The sequence below is a fragment of the Aspergillus brasiliensis genome, assembly GCF_001889945.1.
Source record: "Aspergillus brasiliensis CBS 101740 unplaced genomic scaffold ASPBRscaffold_17, whole genome shotgun sequence".
Taxonomy (NCBI): domain Eukaryota; kingdom Fungi; phylum Ascomycota; class Eurotiomycetes; order Eurotiales; family Aspergillaceae; genus Aspergillus; species Aspergillus brasiliensis.
In genome coordinates this window covers 451,903-472,348 of record NW_027137458.1, presented here as the reverse complement: position 1 = coordinate 472,348, position 20,446 = coordinate 451,903, and the positions used below count along the sequence as shown (strand labels likewise).

At 51.4% G+C, this 20,446-nt stretch overlaps 7 protein-coding genes across 7 annotated transcripts; 4 read left to right on the top strand and 3 right to left on the bottom strand.

Annotated features, from left to right (window-relative positions):
* Positions 1 to 1,289: 1,289 nt before the first annotated feature.
* Positions 1,290 to 3,841, top strand: ASPBRDRAFT_34513 (uncharacterized protein; the record flags this gene model as incomplete). The annotated part of the gene is made up of 2 exons (XM_067623250.1): positions 1,290 to 2,521; positions 2,575 to 3,841. The coding sequence occupies 2 exons, from the start codon at positions 1,290 to 1,292 to the stop codon at positions 3,839 to 3,841; spliced, it is 2,499 nt and encodes an 832-aa protein (XP_067474461.1).
* A 790-nt stretch (positions 3,842 to 4,631) lies between these two features.
* ASPBRDRAFT_78738 (uncharacterized protein) lies at positions 4,632 to 6,376 on the top strand (the record flags this gene model as incomplete). The annotated part of the gene is made up of 3 exons (XM_067629424.1): positions 4,632 to 5,387; positions 5,467 to 6,163; positions 6,191 to 6,376. The coding sequence occupies exons 1-3, from the start codon at positions 5,101 to 5,103 to the stop codon at positions 6,374 to 6,376; spliced, it is 1,170 nt and encodes a 389-aa protein (XP_067474460.1). The 5' UTR covers positions 4,632 to 5,100.
* A 1,448-nt stretch (positions 6,377 to 7,824) lies between these two features.
* On the bottom strand, positions 7,825 to 9,868 carry ASPBRDRAFT_59203 (Zn(II)2Cys6 transcription factor domain-containing protein; the record flags this gene model as incomplete). Its single annotated transcript, XM_067628015.1, has 5 exons — positions 7,825 to 8,574; positions 8,631 to 8,765; positions 8,814 to 9,118; positions 9,239 to 9,611; positions 9,746 to 9,868. 5 exons carry the CDS (start codon positions 9,866 to 9,868, stop codon positions 7,825 to 7,827), a joined length of 1,686 nt encoding a protein of 561 aa, XP_067474459.1.
* Positions 9,869 to 12,936: 3,068 nt separating this feature from the next.
* On the bottom strand, positions 12,937 to 13,920 carry ASPBRDRAFT_34510 (aminotransferase class IV; the record flags this gene model as incomplete). The annotated part of the gene is made up of 1 exon (XM_067623248.1): positions 12,937 to 13,920. One exon carries the CDS (start codon positions 13,918 to 13,920, stop codon positions 12,937 to 12,939), a length of 984 nt encoding a protein of 327 aa, XP_067474458.1.
* An 855-nt stretch (positions 13,921 to 14,775) lies between these two features.
* ASPBRDRAFT_34509 (aminoglycoside phosphotransferase family protein) lies at positions 14,776 to 16,584 on the top strand (the record flags this gene model as incomplete). The annotated part of the gene is made up of 3 exons (XM_067623247.1): positions 14,776 to 15,286; positions 15,345 to 15,710; positions 15,764 to 16,584. 3 exons carry the CDS (start codon positions 14,776 to 14,778, stop codon positions 16,582 to 16,584), a joined length of 1,698 nt encoding a protein of 565 aa, XP_067474457.1.
* Positions 16,585 to 16,988: 404 nt separating this feature from the next.
* On the top strand, positions 16,989 to 18,559 carry ASPBRDRAFT_351564 (uncharacterized protein). Its single transcript, XM_067623318.1, has 2 exons — positions 16,989 to 17,006; positions 17,059 to 18,559. The coding sequence occupies exon 2, from the start codon at positions 17,445 to 17,447 to the stop codon at positions 18,360 to 18,362; it is 918 nt and encodes a 305-aa protein (XP_067474456.1). The 5' UTR covers positions 16,989 to 17,006; positions 17,059 to 17,444; the 3' UTR covers positions 18,363 to 18,559.
* Positions 18,560 to 18,755: 196 nt separating this feature from the next.
* ASPBRDRAFT_59199 (DUF3716 domain-containing protein) lies at positions 18,756 to 19,892 on the bottom strand (the record flags this gene model as incomplete). The annotated part of the gene is made up of 3 exons (XM_067628014.1): positions 18,756 to 19,291; positions 19,378 to 19,713; positions 19,766 to 19,892. The coding sequence occupies 3 exons, from the start codon at positions 19,890 to 19,892 to the stop codon at positions 18,756 to 18,758; spliced, it is 999 nt and encodes a 332-aa protein (XP_067474455.1).
* Positions 19,893 to 20,446: the final 554 nt, after the last annotated feature.

Here is a 20,446-nt window from a genome sequence, read left to right as displayed (position 1 = left end):
TTCTTTGGCAATCGATTCAAGCAAGCAGTCGCATGGTTAACTTGGCTGTTGGAGATTTCCCTAGAAGATCAGGTGATCGAGTCACGTCCTTTCCCTCGTTTGTCGACTTCACCCAAAGCTTCGCTTCATTTCTCCATCTCTTCATCCCGGCATGAGTCGACTTATTTTCTCTACCAAATCTTTGAGCCCATTGTTTCCTGGTTACTACACCAGTATGGCCTCCTGGGGCTTTTCCCACTGTGAGCACCGGTCAGGAAGATCAATCGACGACCAAATATATAATTAGTAGCACTGGCTAACAGTTTAGAAGGAGTGGCAGTACGCAGGATAAAGTTCACTGCTGACGACGAGTTCCCATAGTATCTGCTACAATGTCTCACTTCTGGCCTACCGAACAGGGAGTTGGCTAGGCCGATCTCCGAGAAGCGAGTTACTAGGGTCACGTACACAACTGGGGTGCCCATGCAGATGCGGATGCAGCTGCAGGAACTTAGTCTCCTATACTGACTCGATGGTACGATACTAGCCACTAGTTCGTCACATTTGACCACAACCTAAGTCTGTGCTAACTTCGGCTACACCGATCGGTCTGCGAGTCCTGTGGTGGATTATATTGGCAACGGCGGGAGCAATATACAATCAGATTGGGGACTGGTCTTGGCAACGTGCCAGCTGTCCGACCAAGGGCATTCGATTTTCGCAATGGAGCGACCTCACAGCGACGACTCCAACAGTTAGATCACTGAAGGTAGAACTGCTATTTCAATTCTCCCGTGCAACGATTAGGTACACCCCACCGCGGCCTACTAGTGACAAACCAGAGTTTGCCACCAAGGCTGTGAACCCTGGAGAGCTCCCCATGCGTGGCCCGGCTCTGGATTAAGGCCCTTTTTTAGTGCGTGCGGAGGCGCCTTCCAGCCCCGACGGTTTCCCCGCGATGGATCGCTTCTGCTCTGCCCGGCCGGCCGGTTTTGCGCTCTACCACTCATTTCTCTTCCCCCATGGAAAAGTTCCCTCTTCTGCTCGACGGGTTCCCATCCGCATTGCGTCTTGTTAACGGCGCAACTGAAAAGGCTTAGCTGTCGTCGTGGGTACGTACGCCCAGTCAGTCGCTCATCGGCAAATACCTCGGTCCCTTTCCCCGCTTGTAATTGCCTCGTAAGGACTAAGGACCGGTCCTTTCGCTCCTTTCGTCTTGGCCGATTGCTGACTTTTCCAAACCGTTTTCCCAGACTGCGATTCGATTCATCCTCTTTTGATACATCTGGAATCGCCAATGTCGGCCTGAAATGGATTCTGCCCAGCCGGGGGACGCCCAGGCACCCAGCGTTCCAGCAACCACCGAAGAACCAACCGGCGGAGCCACAACGAAACGTCGCTGGAGAAGGAATCGGATTGCTTGCGACTCTTGCCATTCGCGTCGCGTGCGGTGTGATCGAGCCTTCCCCTGCTCGCGCTGTCTTCGCAGCGAAATACGATGCGAGTTCACACGCGAACGACGAAAGAGAGGACGGATTGCGCGATCCCGACTGGTAGAGGCAAAGGCTGCTGCTGAAAAACCCACCCAATCTGTGGAGACCCAAGCCTCAGCACCGGCACCTGCGGAAGCAGGATCTGGCCCAGTTGCAAATGGCTCCCCTTCTTCGACATTTCACCATCGATCGCCGGCGACAAATGATGTGACCGCGTCTGCCCCAAGCATTGACGAGCGACGTTCTCAAGCGGATGTATCACTCCCTCCGAGGAAGTCCAGGCACCCAGTGAATGCAACGGAGGAATGGCTAGCAGGCACGCATGTCTCTCCAGGATCTTATGAGCCCCTAGCAGGCATCGGCCCGGGAGAAGGCCCTTTCCCTCGAATCTTCGACATCTGGAGTGGAGTTGACCTGGCCGGGTATAGCGACCCTGCATCTCAAGGCTCCAAGATAACAGGCCTTGGCCAGACACCAGCCCCATCTGCAACGATCCTAAAATATCCGGTCCTTCAGCCAGTAATGCCGTATCTGGAATCGAGCCTACCCCGAAAGCTAGTATATGATCTTCTCGACCTGTACTTTACCAGCGCATTCTCCACGCATATGCATCCCGTGTGTCATCACATTCATTGCTATGTTCTACGCAAGGCGTCCTTTCTAAGCCGGGAAGCTCCTAGACCTAGCAGCCCAGCGCTTCTAGCCAGCATGCTTTGGGTGGCAGCGTTAGACGATCGTGCGTTCGCTTTGCCCATATCTCCGCCCCAGAGGAAGAAGATCTGTCAATTTTTATGTGCTCTAACGTTACGGCTGTTACGACCGTTGATCCACGTGTCATTCAAAGAGCAAGAAGGCGCCGCGGCGAGCGACCCACTTCATGCAGCGGTCGGTCAGGATTGCCCTCCTACGACGGTGCACCACCCATTTGAAGCCGGTGGTGATGATCGAGGGCTGGTTGGCCCTGCAGGATCACTGGACGATGTCATCACATACATCCATGTGGCATCCATCATCTCCTCAAGCGAGCAAAAGGCCGCCAGCATGCGATGGTGCGTTTCTATTCAAGTAACCCGAAGCGAGCACGTAAGCTAACCAACCTTAGGTGGCACGCGGCTTTTACTCTTGCACGGGAACTGAAGCTGAATCAGGAGATTGAGGTGATGCCGAGTGAGGAGAATCACCCAGAGGGCTCGAGCCCATCATTTGATTATTCACTGGCGGGATGGAGTGGCGTTGACACGGGCCCCTTTTTTGATTATTCCAACCCTGCCCGGCCAAGCTTGAATTGCGTATGCGACCGTGGCCACGAATTGCGCGGCGCTATCACCGAGGAGCATCGTGAAGAGCGTCGTCGGACATGGTGGCTCCTCTACATCATGGACCGCCACCTCGCTCTCTGCTACAATCGCCCCCTTGCTTTACTCGATGCCGAAAGTGAGGATCTCTTATTACCGCTGGACGAAGGGTCGTGGCAGACAGGGAACATCCACAGCAATAGTCCCAAACCGGACGGACCACAATGTCCGCTGTCAGGCGAAAAGCACAAACGCCGCGTCTTCCCTAATTTTATCTGCCATGATCATTCTATCTTCGGCTTCTTTCTCCCCCTCATGACCATCACTGGTGAATTAATCGATCTAAACCAAGCTCGTAACCACCCGATGCTTGGAGCGCGGTTGAATGGGAAGGACGCCTGGGATGCGCATGTTGGCGAAGTGCTACGCCAGCTTGAGCTCTACAAGGCTAGTCTTACTACATTTGCGGCCACTGCGTCGGATCCCGATGCACCCTTGTCCAGTGCCTTTCCCCCTAAATCCGATCAACAACCAGTGGAACCTTCACTCGCTCAAGCTTATTCATGGCATACCCAGACAGTCATATCATATGCATCCTACCTCGTGCATGTGCTGCATATTCTTCTGGTTGGGAAGTGGGATCCTGTATCGTTGATAGAAGACAAGGATTTTTGGACTTCATCGCCCGCGTTCGCCTCGACCATCTCCCACGCCCTCGATGCGGCAGACTCAGTGGACCATATTCTGCGCTACGACCCCGACATCAGTTTTATGCCGTATTTCTTCGGCATTCAGCTGCTCCAAGGGAGCTTCCTTCTCCTGCTGATAGTGGAGCGGCTGCAGAAAGAAGCGGGTGAGGGCATTTTAAATGCGTGCGAGGTGATGATCCGCGCGACCGAGTCCTGCGTGGTGACATTGAACACGGAGTACCAACGAAACTTCCGACAGGTCATGCGGAGCGCTGTTGCGCAGGCGCGTGGGCGCCCTGTCAATCACAGCGAGATCCGGCATCGTCGCAAGGCCGTCTTAGCACTCTACCGGTGGACCCGGAAAGGCACTGGGTTGGCCCTTTAGATTTAGAGTTTCTCACAGCGCCGATGCCATTTTCAGCGCACGGTTGCATCGGCTCCGCATCCGCAGGCCTTCGGCTAGAGAGGGAGCTTAAATCATCTCCCGCCAGGGCATTCTTGGTTCTAGGCCAGTCGCAGAGGCTGGCATATGCAGGCACATTATCCCCTCGCTCTCGGTTGAATACCTTGCCTGACTTGGGCTCGCTCTAGCTCGCCTCCAATGGCTCACTGCCCCGTGCCTGCATCTGCCGGACCTCACCGGCATTGGCGATTGATTGCAACGGCTGCTGCTATTAGCCCGAAATTCCTCGTAGTATTGATTATTCATCTTTTTTGGATACTGTCCCTTGATGTTACCCTGTACATATATCCTCATCTATACTGATTTTGGTGTCTGATGGCTTGCTTGTTTTGAGTCGCGAATTCTAATCTATTGGACTGTGATTTCCCTCGACATTTCCAAATGCCATGTCCCTTTCCTTTAGCGAGACAAACATCGCGTCCAGGCATAAGCCCGTCACTAATGTCAGGCATCGCATGATTCTGCACCTGCTGCAAGGACCGGGGTTGTTGGGCGGCCCCTTCCCCTTTACCCCAGATTTAACGAACGGGCCGTTGCTCGCTCGGACCGAGTCTGGGATACTCGGTTAAATTCTAATAAACCGAGGCCCGTTGCGGGGAGAAAAGCCATTGCATTGGGGATCGAACCAACAGGCGTTCAGCTTTGACAGCCATTAATTTCCCTCATCGGCAGGCCGGGGAAGGGTGCTCGGTTAATTGCAACGCCAAAGTATGGGGTATGCAAGGTTCAGCGACACCACATGGCCCCATGAAGATCAGATGGTGCCTGGTTCGTCAAATCACTGAGCTTCCCCTCGAGCGTTCCAATGTATCCAAGCTCCATCAATGTCCGACTGCTCCAGTTTTGTATTTTACCCGACGCCAATGCGGCCGTGGTCACCCACTTCCTCAAGCTACAGCGACACAATGACGAACTCAAATCCAAGATTCATTTAGCACGCCCCTCGGCTGCATGGACCTGCGGAGAATGTCTTATAAGCATCAATCGCCGTCATGCGCGATTTATCGACGAGCCCTTCGTTGCGAGTGTCATCGTTCAACACACAGTACATTGACCCTAGAGCGAGCAACAATCATAATTGCATGTCGGGGTGTAATGCGTTCTACAACTTGATCGAATCAGTATAGCATCACAATCACCATCGCTCAACAAGCTGCATCACCAGTCGAGAATCAACCATAATGCTGCATACCAGCCATCCTCAAGAATACGAGAAATGGCCTTCCATGGGCCCGTCCGACACTCAGATGCTCGGCCTGGATTCTACTTTCACAGACGAGGAGTTATACGGAGGCCTGGGTCTCAACGGGTTTGATCTGTCATCGTCACAATTGCTGAGCTCGGAGCTCTGCCCAGAATTCGACTTCGCGACAGGCGAGACGGGCCCGGCCCTCTACCATCCCTCGCAACCGATTGGTGTTGCTCACGGTTTGGATGTACCACGATTGGCGGACAAAATAACTTCAATGTGTGTCCACCAGTGTGCGCCATGGCCATGGCATGGATCCCAGGATTCGAGGACCTTTGGCTGACAAGTGTTGCACTAGATTCGGAGACTCCACGTTCAACACCGCCCGCGATACCAAGCCCACCACCGCCGATTTTTCTCTAGACGACTTGCTTCGCTCGGCATCCCAATTAGCTACTGAACGCGCGCTCTACATGAACATTCCCGCGAGTACACCTTCTCCGCGAGCATCACACGACAGCCCTAGCTCGCGACTGCACTTTGACCAATCGCCCCTGCTCGATGACCCCTGCAGCTCACCAGGAATGAGCCAACAGTCATACAGTGGCAGTGAGGGGGATTGGGACCGGGACTACACCCAGGGCGAGCCGGTCCAGTTCTACGGCCTGCCGGAGATGGGGTTTCCCGACTCAGTCTCACTGCATCACGCGCTCGACGATGGACTGGTTCAACCTCCCTTTGGCGACCCACTGGCCGCTATCAGTAACGCAGAAACAAGCAGCAAAAGCCAGTCCAGGGAAATTAGCTTCACCATGGACTTGGACGAAAATGGGCTTACCCCGCTGGAAATGCCGGATGGAAGCACCCGTTTCACGGCCAACTGGCTGCCCGTGGACCCCGAAGGTGGATTCACCATCCGAGCACCATCCACCGCGCGCAAGTCTGAGCCCAGCGGCGAGAACAACCACCGCATAGCACAGGACACTGGAGACTACTATTTCGCACAACACGCCTTCATTTCTATCCCGACGGTCACCGGTCTGTCCTCCACAGCAGTATGAGCCGAATGACACAGAGCAGAGCACCGCAATGCATCTGCACTGCACTCAGCCACTCAATTGCGGGCCACCACCGACCGGCCCGCCCGATTCGTCCACCCGACCATCGCGCCGGTCGCAGCGGCGCCGGAGAAATTCACGGACATTGCGCCAATCAATGCCTCAGCTTCAGGCAAAACAATCTCGCAGAGGGGACGCGATTCCCCTTAGTGTGCCGTCCAGCAGTCAATAAACCCACCCTTCCTCCTCCTAGTTTAATCCAGTCCCTAGTTACTGGATCTGCTGTGTGATGACGGTCTGCGTAACCTTGAGAAAGGTGCTCGTTGGCTGATTCTGTCCATGCACATGCACTTTTTAGCTCGAAGTGAAAAGAAATTGTCAATGGGACCATAGATTATTCCTTTCTTCTGGGACTGACTAGGCTTGACTGAATGAAACCAACCACTCACACCTACTCACTCCCAAGAGTCTTGAGAGGAGCCAAGATCCGTGCCATGCCTCGTCATGTGAGGCGCATGAAAAACTGCAATGATCAATCGAGACCCAGACAGCATTCTTCTTTCCCTTTCGCTTGTCCCCTTTTCCCGAAGTCCCGACATGTGATCTGTTTTTCTCGTTTGCCTTATCGGATGGGTTAGTTATCGCCCGCTCAGGCCTCCTCTCTTAGGCTGGCCCACAGTGTCAATGTGGGCTGCCTGCCCTGTTGTCGTCCTTGTCCTTCTGCGTCCTTCTCCTGCATGGTGGACAGGTCTCCTCCGTACCTAATTAACTAGGCTCAAGAGTATAGACAGAGTACAGGATCGATGATATGATGAGTTTCCTTCCAAGGTTATTGGGGGAGAGAAGATGGAAGGAATGGGAACACGAGTACACATATACAAGTACTAGTAGATAATGACGTTATGAGAAAATAAGTAAATTAATGATGATGATAATGATGATGTCGCTTCTGGTGCTCTGTACGATGAAGTAATTTTGCATAATTTCAATTTGGGGCAATGAATGGATTGCATCGTTATTTCCATTTTTCAAAGGATGATTTCTTTTCTTTTCTTTTCTTTTCTTTTCTTTTTCCTTTTTCTTTCTTTCTTTCTTTCTTTCTTTCTTTCTTTCTTTTTTACTTTCTTTTTGGGTTAACTAATCTGTATTATACTCGATTAATCGGATATTATGATTGAGTGATCTTTATAGTGATTGATTGACTAGTTACTTTACTTTGCATTGTCATCGAGAGAGATTTGCATCTTCGCCGTCCTGGAATGTGACGAGGTACTATCTATGTCCGTAGTCTATATCTAGACCTTGTAGAGATGCCCTAGTTACACACGTGGATGGAACTTCTTCCAATCTTGTTCCAATCTTGTACGTCGAATCCATGCTTCTTCTTAGTGTTGGTGTGGCTCGGAGAGGGAATGGTTTGGTTTCGTTACCTGCGTGGTTTGAAGAGTTACACGTCGGAGTCCTGTTGTATCCAGCCAGTCATTAAACGCGTATTCATGACAGTATATGAAAAGATGAGGTAGATCACACATGGCCTGGTCATAACAATCGTAAATTGAACCTCTTCGCCTATGATATATATCCGCTCAAAAGGACAAAAATCTGGAAAAGAAAAAAGAAGAGGAAAATATATATATGGTAGAAGATAGACAGATAATTCAAGCGTTGCCTTCGATCTTCACCGAAGATGAGGTGCATTTGTTTGAAAACACAGGAAGCTCGAATTTCCGACCAATGTAGGTAAACATTTCCGCCATGGACTCTTTCTCAATCATGCCGTCGGCGAAATTGTCGAATGCAGTGCGGAGAATGAACATGACCCGTGATATTAAACAGCCCGGGATGTTCTGGGTATAGTATTTCATGCTGCGACAGATGTTGCACGCGTATTGATATCGTTCCTGGAGTCCGAGGACACTGACTAGTCCTGGATCGGTCGTGGAGATGATCAGACCCAAGGCCCAGTAGAAGGTCATTGATGTCGCGAGAAGCAGATCCGGGTACATAATATTCTGTCCCACTATTATCTGCATTGTGCTGGGGTTGCGACATTTGAACTTGGGGAAGTCGTCGGTGGGGTCTGCTTTGCTCGGGCTTTCCTCCCATGGCCCACCTAATGGGTATGTGTCGGCATACATGTTCTTCCATACTTGGAGCAGACCTTGGAGTTCCGTGGCCCGATCCCAAATGGCACTCTGCATGTTGACTAGCTCCGATGGGGGCTTGTTGCCCCCCTTGAGTAGCGCTGAGAATTCATCAACCTGGGCAAGGTATCCGGGGATATGTACGGCAACATCCAGCAGGCGTTGGAGGATGTCCTTAGCTGGTCCGTCCCCAGGCCATGGAACTGTCAACCAATCCTTTTCTGCAAGAAAAGTAGGCTTCCGGTGGACCAAGGCTGCCGTGACCTGGCCGGTTTGTCAGAGTCTATTCGAGGAGATCTGAAGATGGATGGTTTACATACCCAATACATCCGAAGATCAACATACAAAGAGCGCTCAATGCCATGTCGATGTCGATACGGTGTCCGGGTTCGTAGAAGTTCCAACCCACCCAGCTGGTGCTTCAGAAGGGAGTCTTTTGAAGTTTGTTTAAAAGCCTATTGTAACATTAGGGAAAGATCGCGCAAGCGACATACAAGACTCACCTCTATGATAGTAGCTAAGAGAACGACCACAAGGACCTCAGTCGACTTGCCCTGCTGAGGGTCATACAAGGCATGCTGGAGAGAGCGCAATACTCGGAGGTAGCGCGAGTGTCCAGCTACCTCAACTGATCGGTTCCCATCGCGCCGGCCAGCGAATGTCAGAGATGCCGCTTCAAACGCACTGCACAGAATTGGCGAAAAGACTCGCATGGACCGAGCTTCACGTAACGCGATGGTGCCGCTAACCTGGGCAGGGCTGAAATCATTGACCAAGCGTTCGACATAGATTTCAATTAGTGCATTAGCTAAATTGGGATCAGTAAGGATGACTTTCTCTTTCGCCAACGGTGGAGAGGAGTAACGACCTGGACCCTGGTGAGCGAAAGGGATATGCAGAGGTCGGGGAGGGTAAGATTCCCACCTACTTTGTTTACATGTACGCTGCTCCTCCAACACTACTGCATTGGGTGAGGCCAAAGACTGATTATCTGGAGTCTTAGTGGAGAGGTCTAATTCGTCCAATGAGTCGTCTCCATCATCAACGGAGTTGTCCGACTCCTTGATGGAGTAGAGCGCCTGGCTGCCCGGTAGCGGTCCGTCTTCATCCTTGATGGCGGGAAGGTTGGCGAGTTGGCGAGCCTCGGCAAGCTGCTGTTTCAGGCTCTCACAGGATCGAAGAAGATTCTCGATCAAGGCCGACTGCTGGATGTAATGGCGGTCCCGCTTGTTGGTGCCGTATTCGCACTCGGACGGTGTACCGCGGAGGCAGCAGGCACCGCACGGCTTTACTCGGTCGCACTGTCAAGTCGCGCGTTAGTCAGTCAGAGGGCTCGACACAACGATGGTGAGACCTGCTCGGCATTTAAGACGGCCCCCAGCCCCCAAAAGCACGCGGCGCGAACAATGGGCATTGATTTCAAAGACAACCATACCTTGACTTTGCGTTTGTGGCAGTTTAAGCATGAGTATGTGGGTCGAATCTTCTTTCGAGTGCCCGCTTTGGCAGCCCCCGAAGCCTCAGGCGGATTGTTCCTGGCGCCATCGCCGGAAGACATCTTGTTTACTCGTGTCCTGCTCGGCGTCGTCCAGAATATAGCGGGCTACTGAATGTTTGGTCTGACGCGGCGGGGGGAAATCGTCACTTGGCCCTGGAACAACTGACCCGTGTCGTTGTCAGGTAGAGAGAGATACTTATGCGACAAAAAGCAGGTTGATCAAAGTCTATTGTACCACACTCTCTGGATTTGACTCGTAGCTCCGGCTAGTAAGGACCATAGAGACACACTTGAGTGGTGGCTTACACCAGGAGAATGACGATGTCCAGAGACCATCGCTTTCGCGGGAGAACTCTTGTGCACCTTATTCCGACCTGTCTTGGTTCCGACTGATCCTGGACCGTGGCTCCTTGAACGCTAATTTCATGCTGGCCTGTCAGATTTCATGCTAGGGCCCTGTCGGCTGTCCGCCTTTTATTTGTGACCGCGCGGATAAGGCAAAGGCGCACTCCGACCTTCCGTACCTCTCAGCTTAATGCTCGCCGGTGTTTGGTCCGTTCTGGCTCTTTCCTGGTCCTTATGTTCCCGCTCTCCACCTATAGTGCAGGGGGTTGCGGTGGAGGTCGCAACGACTAGACCACACGGATGATGATGCGATAACGGACGTTGCACCGGAGTATCCTTGTGACCTATCACCCCATCCAAAACAGAAACGAAATAGTCTACTCCGTACCGCGCGAGTAATCAATTGAGCAATCGATGTCTCCCGCCACGCTTCTCGGTATTTCGGTACACGGCGATGTACCGGACAGAAGGCTCCAGACGTGTTCTGGCTGCCTAGGTCTGTGTGATATGGCTGAAGCAAATGCAGGCTCGTTGAGAGCGGGAGCCATTGGGGGACCGAAAGGGGCGAGGAGAGACACCCCCTCTCAGACAGTTGGGGGATCTTGCAGGGATCGGCGGTTTTAGCGTCGTGCGACAAGCTCGAAAAGCGGTGGTGATGCTTCGCTTTCCGGTTGGTGCGATCGGAGCTGGGGATGGACAGCAGCTGCATAGTCAGTCGCAAATGCAATACTATGGGGTATAGGAGTTGCCCTGTATCCCTGCTGGACAACTCTGTGATATTTCCATCTGATGCGTCTAAGCCGGTTCATCAACAAACGGCGTACAGCTTCGCAGAGGCAAGCCTAAGGAGCGACCGAAACCTGTCAGCAAGCGATCCAGCGCCTTTGGCCACGCAGACTAGTCCTAGTGCCGCGCTTATGTATGACTTGCGCGACGAGAAAAAGAAAAAAAGGCACCACGAAGAAGCGGAACACAAAAAAAGAAAGAAGCAAAGAAAAAGGCGGACCGGATAAATAACCACCAGGTCAGCAAGGGCATGAACCAGACAATCAACACGCTCTAGTGATGTCTCTCCTTGCAGAGCTTCGTGAGATTCTTCATGCATCTGATCCTCACGGGAAACGTTTTGCTGATGAAAGACTGTTCGGATTTTCTCTTTCACGGAATTCTGGCAGGGCGACAGAAGAGCGCACTATAACATCTCGACTATAGTCTTTCCCGGTGTTGAGTCGTCTTTTCTTTCGGCCGGAGATGTCAGCAATTTCGGACTTTATTTCATCCCTGTCGATGAAGGTGAACGGAAAAGGAATGGATTTCTAATCCACAGATAGGATGCTATGGCGCGGGAACGGAGTCGAGAGGCAAGTGAGTGTCGGACCGAGATGGAGGCGAGGATGAGAGTCTGAAGTCACCTGCTCTCGCCGTCTCTTCTCATTTCCTCCTCCTGTCCAGGTTATTTTCTCGTCTCCGCCCATCTGGAATCAGAGACACGTCGTATTTTGGGACCAGAAAAGACCGCTACTAGTGAAATCGTCATCTTCATATCCCGACGTAGCCAGAGTGATATATGAGCTGTTGCCCCTCATATCTTGCGGGTCGCCGATCCGGTCTTGTAGATTACCTATGGACAACGGCAAGGGGAGTAGTTTGAAGTAACAAGGTGCGAGTAGTATCTTATAAAGTTCCTTCCCTCCAGGGGCGAATTGTAGGGGAAACAATCCAGATATGACATTAATACTTAGCAGACATAACCATCCTGCTACCGCCTGTCTCACTGCTAGAAACCGAAGTGATAGTACTAGAGTAATAGACATCTCATGCTATAGCATATGTCCGATATTCGACGCGGCTCGGGAACACTCCCATAGCACTATCAACAGTCGAGCCTGTTTCCTCTGAGCCTCCAAGAATGGGAATGGTCAAGACGCTTGGAAATAGTCGGTTTATTTGTGTCACCAGCCGTTGCCAGCAATTTCCACAACGCTACAATTACCTACTTGGCTCTTCTGCCCTCAATGGCGTTCAACAACGCTAAGTGTCAAATATGAGAGGGGGAGATGGAGGGAGGACTTGTCAAGGAAACGAGCACTAATCCGGGCATGGCATGATCGCAACCAAGCAGTGTGGCCAAACACTGTCGCCCGCAAACAAAGAAAGCTCCTTAGCTCTTTCGACCCTCGTAATCTACCCCGGTAACTACCGTCTCCTTTTCTCCATTTACCAGACTGAATTCAGTGTGGAATAACCACAGGGACTTCTTTCGAGTCGATCTATTATCTTCATCACGTTCAAGGTGAAGTCGCTCTAGCTTCTCTAGACTTCCTTGCTTCAACGGCGAGCCAATGGCCTTGAGTCATGACGGATGAGTGCATCAGTAATAATCGCGTCGGTTTCGGTCTCAGTCTTGTTCATTCGGTTGTCGAGTAAGAAAATGTATGCTCTACTCAAGTGAGTTCCTTGGTTATTGAGGGGTGAGCATCATTATACTAATTCTGATCATCAGGTTTTCCAATAGACTTCACGACTTCGTTATATCCAACCGAGAGACAGTGATATACAGCTATTTCCGTCGTCTCGAGCAGTTATCGCTTCTCGAGAACGTTTCCATATTCTGGACTCAGAAGAAGGGCTATACGAAACTGGGAATGGTCACAATAGATGCGGTAGACACATGGAAGGCAAAGCTCTACAGGCACTTAGAAGACCACAGAGAAGGACGCCAGATGTCAAACTCAGTAAGGGTATGCAAAATCTATATTTCAGGCATTGTCACTTCTCTACTATTAGAGTTTTGCTTTTGATCCATCATCATAGCTAACTGCGAAGCTGTAGGCCGAGTCATAATGCATAGCCCAATATCCGTCCCAGATCTTCTTCGTGATCGGACCAATCTGCCCCCCATTCACAGGCTTGCCATCCAGCTCGGTGATGGGCATGATCCCACCCGCTGTTGTGCACATGAATATCTCATCGCACTGATATACCAACTCGACCGGTACAGCCTCGAGATGAACTTGGATATCACACGCCCGCGCAACGTCAATGACACTTGTCCTTGTGACACCATGGAGCACACCGCGGTCAGGTGTATAAAGCGCACCGTCCTTGACCAGAACAATGTTATAGCCGGACCCCTCTGTGAGGTGGCCGTCTCCATCCGTCAGGAACGGGTACATAGAGCCTCGATCGGCGGCTTCGAGCATACCTCGAGTCAAGTCACCCCATTGCAAGTTCTTCACAGTAGGATCAATAGCTCCTGGTGGCACCCGACGAACAGTGCGAGTGATAACGGCGCTTCCACCGATCCGTTGGACCTCTGGTTCCATGACCCATACATAAGGTTGTACAAACATGTACAGGTTGTTCACCAAGTTCTCCGGCTTGGTGCCGCGAACGCTTTGCAGTCCTCGCGTAACAATCAGAGCCACATATGCGTCCCGAATACCGCTTTGGGCGACCATCCTAACCAGGGAATCTTTCACTTCATCGCGAGATATAGGCCACTTGAGACGCGACTTCGCGCAGGCTAATTCGAGTCGGGAGAGGTGGTCCTCTAGGCGAAAGAACCGGCCGTCCCAGACAGCAATTACATCGTAGGTTAAATCACTGCGCAGAAAGCCTTGGTCCATCAGGGGGATGCGGGCCTCCCCAAGGGGAACAAGTTGCCCTTCAACCCAGGCGATGCCTTTGGCGTAGGGATTTTTGCTGCCTTCTAGTGTCGCTCGACGAGCGGCATATCCAGTAAGAACCGTGTTCATGGATGCCATGATGCAGTAGTGAAAGACTTAGATATCAACAGTAGAAAAGGGGGTTGTGTTTCATGTTGATGATGGGGGAGAAGTGAAGCACGCCCTGAGAGGGGACGCAAGGTGACTAGGAAGGATGGGGTCGATGACTGACATGTTGTCAGGGCAGGCTACCTACCATGTTAAGTCAAGTCACGTCGGAAGCATGTGCCTATCAGGATACATGGCGCTATCGGTAAGACGCCGAGAAGGAGCAAATGCGAACACCCTTGCCTACCGAGCATTCTAACAGTAACAAGGCTTCTTATCGAGCGGGGAATGTCGTCCCAAGAGTTCGGGACCGTTAGACTGCTGTCACTCGCTGCTCCTCGGCTTTCTCGGGATCAACGGTTAACATTGTAAGCTCTTTTTCATTCGCTGTATTTCGCGATGTTTGCGGATTATTTCTGCGTCAATTTCTATGACCATATGGGAGGTGGTCCTTCCATTCAAGACGATCAAGGATGTGGGAATGCAACAGTCACCAACATGTAGAAAGCCCATCCACCCCTTCCACGATCGTAGTCCACGAGGTGACATTCAATCTCGGAGTATGATATAGTATATTGAAAGCTCTAGCGAACTGCAAATGCATGAATTATACGGCTGAAAATGAACTGGAGCTATACAGTGCATCCAAAATGATCCTGGCTGGGCGGGTAGACTTCCGTAGGCGGGACCACCCGCGCGCTCCACCGGCCTCTCCGGTGCTCCTGTTACTTCCCCCTTGATATCAAGGCTTGTACAATGGTCATGCCTCAACCATTCGACGCGTCGGTAAGCTGAAGGGCCATTAAACTTCCTCCAATATCCAGGTTCTGCTCACTCCATAGCAAGATGATACGGCAATGGGGGCGAACATTGAATCCTGCTCACGCTACGCGTCGATTATCGCCTTCCTCTCTCAATGAGACATCTAGATGGCCGCATAAACCATGCTATCCGCATTCAACAGCCACTGGGCAGTTCCAGATAAATCACAATTCATACTCCACCTCAGTTTGTAAGAGAGCACCAATCTCCTCCATTCATAAATGCTACAAAGCCAATGGTGTGCGCACAGGTTTCGATCCCCATAACTACACTAGCGGACGTTGGCTTCGTGACGACAAGAAAGAGCGAGCCTCTCGTTACATCGAGTTTGACTTTGATGCCCTCTGTCGCAGGATCCTTGATCTGTCGCCCAAGGCGAGCTCTATCATAGACTGTCAGAAACTTGAGGGAGGCTTCAATAGGGTCTTTGTCTTCGAGCTGAATGATGATACCCGACTGGTGGCAAAACTTTCTTTCGCTCTGGCTGGTCCACCGCGGTTAACAACCAGTTCTGAGGTCGCTACTATCAATTACTGTAAGCCCTTGCTATCATGGTTTCGCTTCACTGGCTTATCATACATGCTGCCCTTCAGTGCAAGCCAATACTACCGTTCCTATACCCAGGATTACAGACTGGAATGACGATGCCACGAGCATTGAAAATGCCATCGGCAGCGAGTACATCATCATGGAGCATGCAGCTGGTGTTCAATTGCATAATCAGTGGCATGGAATGGCTGATAAGCAGCGTGTTAAGTGTATAGACGCAATCTACCGGAAGCTTAAAGAAGTGGTTGACCTACAGTTTCCGTGCTTTGGGAGTTTGTATTCTGAACACAATTCCGTATTTCCTGACAATAGGCATGCGCTTGATGGAGACTTCTGTATTGGACCACATTGTGGAACCAGATACTGGAACTGTTCATCTTCACATGATCGAAGACCCAATCCGGGGCCTTGTAAGTGGTTCGCCCAAACACCTATATATCCAGTAATCACTAACGAGTGGTAGGGGCTGATCTTCAGCAATACTGCGATGGCCTGGTTGATGCTGGTTTATCGAGACTTCCTGCAGTGGAGCCGAAGATGAAACGGCGGCCAGTTTATCATGGCTCCATTGAAACACATAAGATCCTTCTAGGTCACACACGAAGTCTACTGAGATCTATGTCTCAGGATTCTCGAATAGAGAATTGTGCAACAGCGGCGTTGTTTCATCCGGACCTTCACAAGAGGAATATATTTGTCTCCGAGGATGATCCCTCTGTGATCACTGGTATCATTGATTGGCAAGCTGCTAGCATTGAGCCCGCGTTTTGGTATGCAGATGAGATCCCCGACTTTGCAACGGAGAACGAGGTCTGCACCAGAGCATTTGATGTCTGCACCCAATTTCTTACACCCCGCCTCTCAAACCCCCGACTGTTAGACCAGAACCTATTTCGACCATTTCGCTACAGCTACAGGACATGGAAGGATGGAGCTGTGGCACTGCAGCACGACTTGATTGACACATCTCACAATTGGGAAAGACTAGGGTTTGCAGGACGATGTCCTTATTCATTACCTCCACCGCATGCACTTGCAGACCATCGGAAACAGTATAGGCTTTTTGAAGCAGCACATAATTTGCGTTATGATCTGGCAGGCTTGCTCAACACAGCCACTGATGGCTGGGTGCCGGTGAGTGACTGGCAGACGGCGCAGACAGCGCATCATGAGATGTTTGATGGGATGCTGCAGGCCGTATTGACTAACCCCGAGGCTGATGATCCTGATGAGCCTGTGAAGGACGAAGAGACGCTCAGATCCATCTGGCCTTTTGATATATAAGAGCCCTCTTTATCTCGACTAATTCAGTCAAGGTGTCATGCCACAGTACCCATTCCAATCCGCAAACCATTGAGCACCTACCTTACGGGGCTACTGTATAGGGGCCAAAAATGATAAATCAAGTTTGGTTCCGCTATTGGCATAGTGGGAGTATTCCCATTGACTGGCGAAAATGATACTTGCCATAAACTCAAATCACCATTCTATATGGCCAAACTGGTGAGTGGATATCGCCACTTCTCTCCCCAGAGGCGAGTTGCCCGACGGTCAATGCCCAGGCTTCCAGAACAGCGCCGAAGAATTGAGCCGTGTAAGGTAGGCAGGTCGCTTATGAGGATATTGATCTACTATTGAACCAAGATCCACCTTATAGCGGGCTAGTTAATTGTCCGCAAGTGATCGACCTCCCGCGTGTTTCCCCGGTTTGTCGCTGTTAGCAAACTTCGATAGTCGATCGGCTAACTTCTCCGCCAGATGCCCCGGCCACGCGTAGACCTCGTATCCATGAGCTAATAACGCCCTTGCTTCAGGGGTCTCCCTGGTGCCGGTGAGGCGATCTCCTGTCGTTCATATCCTTAATCGTGCTTCATCCAGCGATCCTCCTTTAGTCCTTCTCCGCATCCGCACCCTCTCTCCTGCATTTGTTCCCACTTGCGCAATCCTGGCCATGAGGAGCAAATCGGAGGCCTGAGCGGCCTTGTTGGCCCCATTGTCCTCGCCTCCACTCCCAGATCGTCTTGATCGTCTCGGACCCTGAGGGTGTGGCCACCCTGGACGACTCTTGAATAAATATCCCACGAACCCTCCCCTCACCACGACATGCCATCTTGTGTCTTGTCAACCATGTGTGTCCTTCACTCATGCTCCTCAAACGTGACACCCCTTCAGGGCGCATTCTTCCCGACATATACCGAGACTCCCACCAAGTCCACATCTTCACGGCCTTTGCCGCCATCGCCTGCTACAATGCCATCGAACTCATCATTCTCTGTCTCTCGACCTTCAAACGCCGAGGCAGCGTGTACTTCTGGTCCCTTCTCGTTGCCTCCATAAGCATCGTCCCACAGTGCGTAGGGTATATTCTCCTCTTCTCCCGACCCCAAATCTCGCCCTACGGTTCCGTCACTCTTATCATGGTCGGCTGGTGCGGGATGATAACCGGACACTCACTCGTGCTCTGGTCCCGACTGCATCTCGTCCTCCAAGAACCCACAACCCTTCGTTATCTCCTCCGTCTCATCATCCTGGACGACATCCTCCTCCAGATCCCCATAACCGTTCTCTTATACGGGACCGTGTCCACTCAGTGGGAACTATTCAACCACGGGTACAACATCATGGAGCGAATCCAGCTAGTCGGCTTCTGTCTTCAAGAAGGTCTCCTGTCCGGTCTATATGTATGGGAAGCAGCGAAATTGCTACGACTTCGCCCCGAAGATCGACATCGTCGTATCCTAGCGCAGCTTATCGGGATTAACATCTTGGTGTTGATGCTGGATGTTGCCGTTGTCGGCATTCAATATGCCGGCTACTATGCCTTGCAGGTCATGTTCAAGCCCGTGGCTTATAGCATTAAGCTGAAGCTGGAGTACGCCATCCTAGGCCGTCTGGTAAATGTTGTCAAGAAGGTCAATACCCACGAGTCATTGAGTACTCAGGGCTTTGATATGTTGCCTTCGTCTTCGGAAGGGCTGAGACCGAGGCAGGAGCCTCATGCAATTGGCTTTGGTACCTTTCTGTGCCCGCAGAAGGTGTATACTTCGTCTCGTGGCTCATAAAAGGCGGCTTTGTGTATAATGATTATACAATTTTACGACCCATTCATGCTCGGCAGGGCTACCTCGGCTCTATGTAGGACTTCCTTAGACGCATCATCTACGCTCACTTGGTCCTTGGTATGTCCCCTCCATTACTTCCATTAAGTATACCTTCATTGCGTTCGAACACGATCAAGTTCCATTGAACGCCAACTTCCACGATGATCAGACTTTCATCCCATATCTGATGTACAAGCCATTCTTCGATACAAATATCATGCAGTGTACAGCTGCACCAAACGCCGTTTGAAACAGTCCATGCACCATAATTCAATACCACCGTCCCTGAACACCATCCCTAAACACAAATCATCCACAACGTAATACACAAATGTCCTAACCTTCTCCGCCAAATCACACCAATTCCCATGGATTAACACTATCATCCCTCATCTTCTCCCTATCCTCCAACTGTCTCACCCTCCTCCGCAAAGTTCCCAAATGCATCTCCATCTCCTCAGCAGCCCGTCTCAAGAGCGGCAAGTCATCAATCGTCTCTGGTCCCAATGGGAAGGGAAGGATACTTCCATCGAGTCGAGAATTAGCCGGCGAAGAGGTGGAAACATCATCAGTTCTCTCCAATTTGACCCGCTGAACCGACTCTCTCTCCTCATGTCTACTATTGCCCTCCGCACGATACCCCATGTCAGTTCCACTCGGCGTGGGCGTCGCAATCCTAGGTCTGAGATTGTAGGTCCGTCGGATGGATCTGCCCCCTCTTCTCCGACTACTACCACCACGACCACGACCACGGCCCCCAGTTGCAACAGTTGTCAAGTAGCTCTGTGATCCAGATGGCGGTGGGGTCGTAAGTCCAGCTTCAAGTCTGCCCTCACCCTCCATTTCATCTTTCACCCGACCCGGCGTCTCAGGATCCGCAAGCTGCGTATCTACAATCACACAGATCAGTCACATCACACCCTCCCCCAAATCAAACAACTGAGAAAATAGGGGGGTCGATAGGGGTAATACTCACTCAAACTACACCCCCTCCTACTGAACCGACACGCTGCACAAGACCCATGCACATTCGCCCCCTCCCTCGTGTCGAACCCCACCACGCACGTCTTCCAGACGCTCTTGCCCTCCCTGCAATGATAGCATGGCTCTGGTGGCTCGCACCCCCGAGTTTGCGCAAACGCTGCTGTCAGGGACACGGCGTCTTTGAGCGGGCGACGGATCGGTTCGCTGGTATCATCGCTGACGCGCCATTCTAGGTGGCGGAGAACGGGGAGCTGGTGGTATTCTAGCACTGCATCGTTGTGGCAGGTGCCGACGAGGGGGAGGTCGTCGTAGGTGATCCCCGGTAGGCCTGCATTTGGTTAGTGGGGAGTCTTGCAGGAGGGGAAGGGCGGATTGCGTACGCTCTGAGGGGGGGATTTCGACCCGGACGTCGGGCATGGGGCTGGAGGTGTGCTGGCTTGATGGTGAGGTTGAGGGTCCATCTTGGGATTGGGATTCGAATTGCGGGTAGTTAAAGAGGCAGAACATGTTTGATTGTGCTTCTTGTGCTTCTTGCATATGGCGTTGAGTTTGTTGGGGTTAATGAAGGTATATGGTGGAAGAAGGGGTTGATCTGACTCAAAGTTGAACTGGATCGAAGCTGAGTTGAGTTGGAGTTCAGTTGAGGGGCTTCTCGAAATAGAAAATATGTATGAGGCATGTCGATGACGAGATAAGTGGTACTTGCTAACAGTAGCACTGGGGCTGACTGAAGGGCTTGCTTTCATGTTGATAGCAAGTGGGACTGTAGTGAATACGATATCAGTGTTATGCTGAGAGAAGAAATCAGTTGTGCTGGGTAAAGTCGGGTTTGGAACTGGTATAGCCCTTTCATATCTTTGTAAGAAGGATAATACGTGAGCTTGAGTCGAGTCCGAGATGATACCAGGACTAAATGACGAAGTCCCATTAGGTTATCGAGTTGTGTAGGCTTGATCCAAAGGTGATCTTATTCGCTGTCCCAGCTACGCATGTTCTGAGCAGATCCTGCCGAAGGATGTTTCTGATGCTGTTTGCATATTAGTACTATCATGATGGAGTGT

Coding starts and splice junctions, on each gene's coding strand:
- ASPBRDRAFT_351564 (XM_067623318.1), top strand. CDS start 17,445: ATGCTCCTCAAACGTGACACCCCTTCAGGGCGCATTCTTCCCGACATA.